General features: G+C 46.3%; 1 protein-coding gene across 1 annotated transcript; it reads right to left on the bottom strand.

Moving 5' to 3' along the window:
* Positions 1–4,906: 4,906 nt before the first annotated feature.
* irx5b (iroquois homeobox 5b) lies at positions 4,907–7,262 on the bottom strand (the record flags this gene model as incomplete). Its single annotated transcript, XM_080474832.1, has 3 exons — positions 6,995–7,262; positions 5,616–5,997; positions 4,907–5,475 (listed from the first exon to the last, which is right to left on the bottom strand). Exons 1-3 carry the CDS (start codon positions 7,226–7,228, stop codon positions 4,907–4,909), a joined length of 1,185 nt encoding a protein of 394 aa, XP_080330958.1. The 5' UTR covers positions 7,229–7,262.
* Between the last annotated feature and the right edge of the window lie 281 nt (positions 7,263–7,543).

The following is a 7,543-nucleotide window of genomic DNA, read 5'->3' on the forward strand; positions in this document are numbered from 1 at the left end:
TCGGTTCCTGTTTGTCTGTCAGCAGGACGCCGTGACAGCGTGGGTCCTCTCCGACACTCCAGGGGGCGCCACTGAGGCTGAGCGGCACCCTGAAGTCCCAGCATGCCTCCGGGAGGAGCAGGAGCAGGAGGAGGAGCAGCTGCCGCGGGGACGCATGGTCAGCAGGAGGCCCTCTTCCTCCTCCTCCTCCTCCTCCTCCTACTGGTTCTGTGTGTGTGTGTGTGTGTGTGTGTGTGTGTGTGTGTGTGTGTGTGTGTGTGTGTGTGTGTGTGGACTGCAGGGTGGCGGCCGTCCCGCAGCCTCAGTGACCCCCTGCAGTGTGAACCTCCTCCTGTGTGATATTCAGTGTTTCAGGTCACTGGAGGTTCTGGAAGCAAGAAGCAGCATCTGTCAGTGAGCAGCACCTCCCTCCACTTCCTGCTGCACCTTCCTGCTGCACCTCCCTCCACTTCCTGCTGCACCTTCCTGCTGCACCTTCCTGCTGCACCTCCCTCCACTTTATGCTGCACCTCCCTCCACTTCCTGCAGCACCTTCCTGCTGCACCTCCCTCCACTTCCTGCAGCACCTTCCTGCTGCCCTCCCTCCACTTTATGCTGCACCTCCCTCCACTTCCTGCTGCACCTCCCTCCACTTCCTGCAGCACCTCCCTCCACTTCCTGCTGCACCTCCCTCCACTTCCTGCAGCACCTCCCTCCACTTCCTGCAGCACCTTCCTGCTGCACCTCCCTCCACTTCCTGCTGCACCTCCCTCCACTTCCTGCAGCACCTCCCTCCACTTCCTGCTGCACCTCCCTCCACTTCCTGCAGCACCTTCCTGCTGCACCTCCCTCCACTTCCTGCTGCACCTTCCTGCTGCACCTCCCTCCAATTCCTGCTGCACCTCCCTCCACTTCCTGCAGCACCTTCCTGCTGCACCTGCCTCCCTCCATCCCTCCACCTGTCGCAGGAGGACGGTGAGCAGAGCCCTCACTCTACTGTCAGTTTGTTCAACATGTTGTTCAGTGATCTGACCTGCGGGAGGCGCTGCTGGGCTGTGAAATAGTGTGTGTGTGTGTGTGTGTGTGTGTGTGTGTGTGTGTGTGTGTGTGTGTGTGTGTGTGTGTGTGTGTGTGTGTGTGTGTGTGTGTGTGTGTGTGTGAAGTGAAATGTGAGAGGGATTGAACTAATAATATTGATAATCATATAAATCTCATTTATAAAGTGTGTTTTTTAATATATAATTATTAATTTTGTATTGTGTGTATTTTATAGAATGTTGTGTATTTTATAAATTGTTGTGTGTATGTTATAGGTTGTTGTGTGTTTTCAGAGAGAACAATGTGTGTACTTTGGGGCTGTGTTTGGTGGTATTGTGGTATTCGGTAGCGGTGGGGGGGTTGTGTACTTTCCGGAGGTTTTGGGGGGAACGTTTGTGTTTTGAAGGGATCCGGCAGGGTGGTGGTGGAGCAGCAGCTGGAACACTCAGGTGGATGTGAGGGTAGGGCAGTGGTTTGCACCGCCACCCCAGAGGAAGGTCTCCGTGTTCGAGTCCACGGCTTCAGTTCAGGTGTGTGTGTGTGTGTGTGTGTGTGTGTGTGTGTGTGTGTGTGTGTGTGTGTGTGTGTGTGTGTGTGTGTGTGTGTGTGTGTGTGTGTGTGTGTTCTTACCCCCTGCAGGGCAGCATGAGGCACACATTTTAAAGTAGTTTTCGATCAACTCAGCGGAAATGTTTGTTTTGTTTGTTAAAAAGCTTGATAACCCGCCACGGGCTCCTTTATTTCCCATCATGCAGCGGTGCAACGCTGCTGGATTATTGATCTGCTGCTGATCGATTCTCTACTTTAAAGGTTCCAGCCCGTTAGGAAGAAAACTGGAGGAGAAATAATCCCACTCTGAGTCTGACCCTGAACGCACCACGCGCAGGAAAACACTCTGATCTCACACACACACACACACACACACACACACACACACACACACACACACACACACACACACACACACACACACACACACACACACACACACACACACTCGATGAAATAATAAAACCACAATATCATATTCAATAATTAATACATTATATGATTCAATTCTATGTTGTGTTTATCTTGAATCGTATGGAGGACGAAACCTGCCAAAATTAAATGAATAAATAAATAAATACACCATTTAATATTTACTTAAATGTGTCATCAATTCATTTTATGTCCCCAAATGTTTCTTTGTCTACAAATTAATGAATTAATTTTCTTTTATCGTCAAATTCAGAGTCAGTGGGCGGGGCTAAAGATGAGCCAATCACATCCGTTGCTTTAGTCAGAAGAGTTCGTAAACCGGCGGCTCGCAGGAACCAAGAACTAAAGTTTAGTTCATTAAATTATCCAAACGACGAAGAGGCGTTTCCAATAGGAACCATTGTTCGGTTATGTGTCGCAACAGGGACGTGTTAGTGTGCGACACCTGAGATACAGACCCAGCTGAAGTTAATAAAAGTTTCACTGTGAATCCGGAGAAGACCTTAACATCTAGCGCCACCCAGTGGATCAGAACCGACCTGCATCGATCCTATCTGGGATCGGTGTGTTGTGACTGGACGTTCAGGGAACCAATCAGCTGTGAGGATCCGCCCACTGACTGATGACGTGTAAATTCATGAAGCAGCACCAGACCATGAAATAATTAAACATGTTTTCTTTGTACAAAATAAATCAGTATTTTAATGATTTAATGGCCCATTTATGTGTTTAATTCCAATTGTAATTAATTATTGACACATTTAAGTAAATAATTAATTGTGTATTTATTCATTTATATTTTTAATTTTCTCATTTATTCCTCCATAGTTTTGTAATTTATTGTTGCTAAGCGATCTCTGACCTTTAGTTACCGTCAGTAGTTAGTTACTCTCAGTACTTCCAGTAGTTTCCTGAATATTCTTCATTCTCCTTCATTTTTCTAAAAGTCTCCGTTTGTATAGAAGCGAAAAAGGATCAGAAGTCAGTTTGAAATGAACGAACAGAAAAGCCTTTTCATCTTCAGATTAAAACTGTAAATAAAATTATTAATCATCCAAACTGCATTTTAATTTTCTATATCTTCAAGACTGATCAGTCTGTGAATTAATTCAAATTAAAAAGAAAAAGACTTTAAGTTTTCATTTTGCTCCAGTGAGCAAGACTCAATATGAAATGTCAAAAATTTAAATTAAAATGCTTTTTCACTGAGCGGTTACAGCTGCAATATATGACTCTTTAATCAAATTAATATTAAATAATTCAAACTGTGTTTTCTTCTCGAGCTTCACATTTTATGACAGAACTCACAAACAAAACAAAGAGTCGATCGGAGAATCATCAGTCTGGAAGATTAAAATTAAAACGTAGTTTGGATGATTGATCATTAATTTTATTTATGAGTTTAAAAAAACAGTTTTAATGTGAAGATAAAAAGGTATTTCTATTAATACATTTCAAATGGATCATTTTTCTTTTCATTTTATTCTGAGAGTCGAAGCAGATTCTCACATTCAAACATTTTAGTTTTTATGAAAATACTTTTTTTTTTTCACTTTCAATTCTTTTATTCTGAAAGATGAAATGAACTCATTCAGGTATTGATCGTCTTTGTGTTTGGATCGATCGGTTTCACAACATCTGACTTTAATTGTTTAGTTTTAAAATCACAAACTTTCAATTTATTAAAAAATCGTCTTTGATTTCAGACGCTTTTCTGAAGTAATCAGATTACTTGAGTCCTCGCTGAGTCTCGGCACTTCGTTTAAATTTGAATTTAATTAATTGATTTATTGATTCAGATCATTCAGCTGTTTTTATTTCTAATTTAAATCTAATTTGTTGAAGGTTTTTATTACAATAAACAGTCGCAGGTAGTTTTAGAAATTAATTCAACAGATGTGACTGAATAAATAAAATAATCTCAATATTAACTTGTTTTAAATCTCTTGAAAGGTTTTTGTTATAAACTTAATTCATTTATTTCATATTTTGTTGAATAGAATAGAAACACCTGATAAATCTCAGACATAAATTGTTTAGATATTATTATTATTATTATTATTATTATTATTATTATTGGTCATTTTGTTAAATTTAATTTAAATTAATTGACAGAAAAGTTTCTTTTTGTTGAATTACTTTGGTTTAATTTTCCCGACTCTGAATCTCTGAAGCCGTTTCTCTCCTCTCCTCTCCTCTCCTCTCCTCTTCTCTTCTCTCCTCTTCTCTTCTCTCCTCTTCTCTCCTCTTCTCTCCTCTCCTCTCCTCTTCTCTCCTCTTCTCTTCTCTTCTCTCCTCTTCTCTCCTCTTCTCTCCTCTCCTCTCCTCTCCTCTTCTCTCCTCTTCTCTTCTCTTCTCTCCTCTTCTCTCCTCTTCTCTCCTCTTCTCTCCTCTCCTCTCCTCTCCTCTTCTCTCCTCTTCTCTTCTCTTCTCTCCTCTTCTCTCCTCTTCTCTTCTCTCCTCTCCTCTTCTCTCCTCTTCTCTTCTCTTCTCTTCTCTTCTCTTCTCTTCTTCTCTCGCCGCTCGTCTCTCCACTTTACTTCCTTCTTTTTTAGTATTTGTTGACTCTTTATTTCCCGTTTGATTCCTATTTATTTCCATTTGTTTTCCTCTTTGTTTTGGTTTATTAGTTTCGAGTGTTTGTTTTGTTTATTTTATAGTTGTTTCCTATTTACGTTTAGTATTTTTCTCTTTTCCTTGTTTGTTAATTTCCTGTTTGTTTTGACAGAAGAAGGTTGTTTCAGGTGAGTTTTAGTAAAACTAGTCTTTAATGGTTTTCAGTGTTTCTACAAAGCGTCTCAGAAACATAGAAAACAGTCTGGGGGTGGGGTGGTGGTGGGGGTGGTGGTGGGGGTGGGGGGGCTGGTCGTGAGGGGCGGGGTCTGGTTTTGAGGGCGTCGCTGAGTCTTTACACGTTGGCGGCGCCTCTCTGAAGTTCGTGCGGCTCCGAGGGGCCGGGGAGCCGACAGTCTCTGGCCGCCGCCGCCTCGCCCTGCAGCAGCATCCTGTGCTGTAATCCACTCAGGGGCCTGACGGGGGCGCCGTCGCTCAGGGGCCTGACGGGGGCATAGCTGGAGAACCCGGGGATGAAGGCTGAGGTGTAGTAGAGGTGTCGGGGGAGGGAAGGGGCTGGTACCGCCCCCCCACCCTCGGACGCGTCGCTGCCTCCTTTACTTTTGGCCCCCGAGGTGGCGAGCTCCACCAGGGACCACAGTTTGGGTTTTGGGGGCGGGTCGGGGCCCCGTGTCGCCCCGCAGGACTCCAGCAGGTCTTTGGACGTCTGCTCAGACTCCCGAAGCGGTCCGAGGGTGCCACCCAGAGGGCGGCCCACCGACGTGGACCCAGGGCCCCCCGACATGGACCCGAGGGCCGTCCTGTCTGCCCCGGAATCCTTAAAGTCCAGATCACTAAAGCCTGGTTCTGAGTCTCCGCCCCCCCGCGACACCGAAGAACTGGAGTCGGACAAACGACGAGTTGCTGCAGGAGACAAGAAGAACAGGTTTGAGACCGGGACCCAGATCAGGGACAAGACCCGTAGTACAACATCAGACTAGAAGGGACCAGGACTGGACTGGATCCGAACTAACCCCCCCCGACCCCCCCATCCCCCTCCTCACCGGCCTCCTGCTCCTCCTCCTCCTCCAGGTCTACGTGGTCCTCATCCTCCTCGTCCTCACTGCGGGTCCGGGGGGTCCAGGTCATCTTGTTCTCCTTCTTGAGGCGGCGCCGGGCGTTGGCGAACCAGGTGGAGACCTGGGTCAGGGTCATCTTGGTGATGATGGCCAGCATGATCTTCTCGCCCTTGGTGGGGTACGGGTTCTTGCGGTGCTCGCTAAGCCACGCCTTCAGCGTGGCCGTGGCGTCCCGTGTGGCGTTCTTCCGGTAGCCGGGGTCTCCGTAGGGGGGGTAGGGCCCCCCGACCCCCAGGGCCCCGAACGGGTGGTAGTCCAGAGAGGACAGGCCCGAGGGGGGGTCGAAAGGGGGGTCGTAAGGGGGACTCTGGAGGGACAGCGTAGAGGAGAAGCATCTTCATCATCATCATTGAACTCTGGACTTTTAGTTCTGTTGATTGGAACTATTGAACTTTATATGACGTGGTTCTGAGAAACATGACGTCACATGGATAAAACCACTTTTCTCTCTTTTATAAAAAAATTTTTTTCAATAAACTTTTGGTCTGAATTTTCCTGATTTCACCGCCTGATATTTAGGCGTCTCGTGGTTCGCGGCGCCTCTGCGCGTAAAGACGCGCGGCTGTTTGCGACTCGGCGCGTCTCCTCGCGGCTCTCGCTGCAGATTTACGCGCTGAAGCAGTTTTCTTGGCGGCTCTCCCGCTAATCTGTAACAAGACTAAGGCGGTTAAATAAAGGTTAAATAAAGCAAACACACAAACAAAATTTAATTTGCAGGCGCGGCTTAAAAAAAAAAAACCGGCCGTGCGTCTTTATTCCAGATTAAATCTTCAGATTAAAAACCAAACTTCACAAATGACAGTGAGTGAAATTAAATAAGAATTATTGGAAGCATCAGAGCTCACATCTTGTCAGAGAGAAATATTCAGTTCAACGTGAAATCAGTTCAAATAATTGAACATTAAAAATAAAACAAAATATTGTTTTATTATTTGTTTTAATCTGAAGTTATTTTGAAGGCGAATCTTCAGGATGGAGACTTTTATTAAAATGAACTCACGTGGATAGAATGCGATTATTGAAAAACGATTTACGGTTTGTTTATTCTGCGGTCGTTTTAAAGTGCTTTCAGAATAAAGTTGATATGATGAGAAGTTAAAATGTATAAAAGTTTCTTTTAAACTTCAGGATTTAAGCGTTTCTTCGGCTGATGGATGAATCTTGTTACGCACCGATTTAACGAATTGAACTTCTGTTTTACTTTTTAAAATCAGTCTCCCACGGAGCCAAATACACTGGAACCAGAAACAGAAACGGAAGCGGACCTGGCCGGTCCGGAGGAGCAGGAGGAGCAGGACACTCACCACGAAGGAGCTGAGCGTGGCGGCGGCGCGCGGCTCTCCACCGTACGGCAGGTGCGAGCTGAAGCCCGGGGACGCGGCGGAACTCGAGTACGGAGCGAAGGCGGAGCCCGAGGAGGAGCGGCAGAGCTCCTCCGTCCTCGGTCCCAGGATGACCCCGGAGCTGAAGGGCGGGCCGGGGGGCCGTAGGGCCAGAGACACCGAGGGCTGGAACAGGAAACCCGGAGGATAAGCCATGGAGCCGGACCGGGCGCACCGAGGAACTCACATCGGAGAGCGGAGGAGCGCGAATCCCGGGGACCGGAGGAGGAGGAGGAGGAGGAGGAGGAGGAAGTATAGGAAGAGGAGGAGGAGGAGGAGGAGGAAGGGGATGAAGAAGATGAAGAGGAAGAGGATGAAGGGGAGGAGGAGGAGGACGAAGGGGATGAGGAGGAGGGGGATGAAGAGGAGAATCAGCTCAAAACACACGAAAGAAACACGTTGTCTTTGGCTCCAATAAACATGAAATAGTATTTTAAAGTAAAATGTAAGTGAAATATATAAAATCTAAAG

Source organism: Lipophrys pholis (genome assembly GCF_963383615.2).
Source record: "Lipophrys pholis genome assembly, chromosome: 11".
NCBI lineage: Eukaryota > Metazoa > Chordata > Actinopteri > Blenniiformes > Blenniidae > Lipophrys > Lipophrys pholis.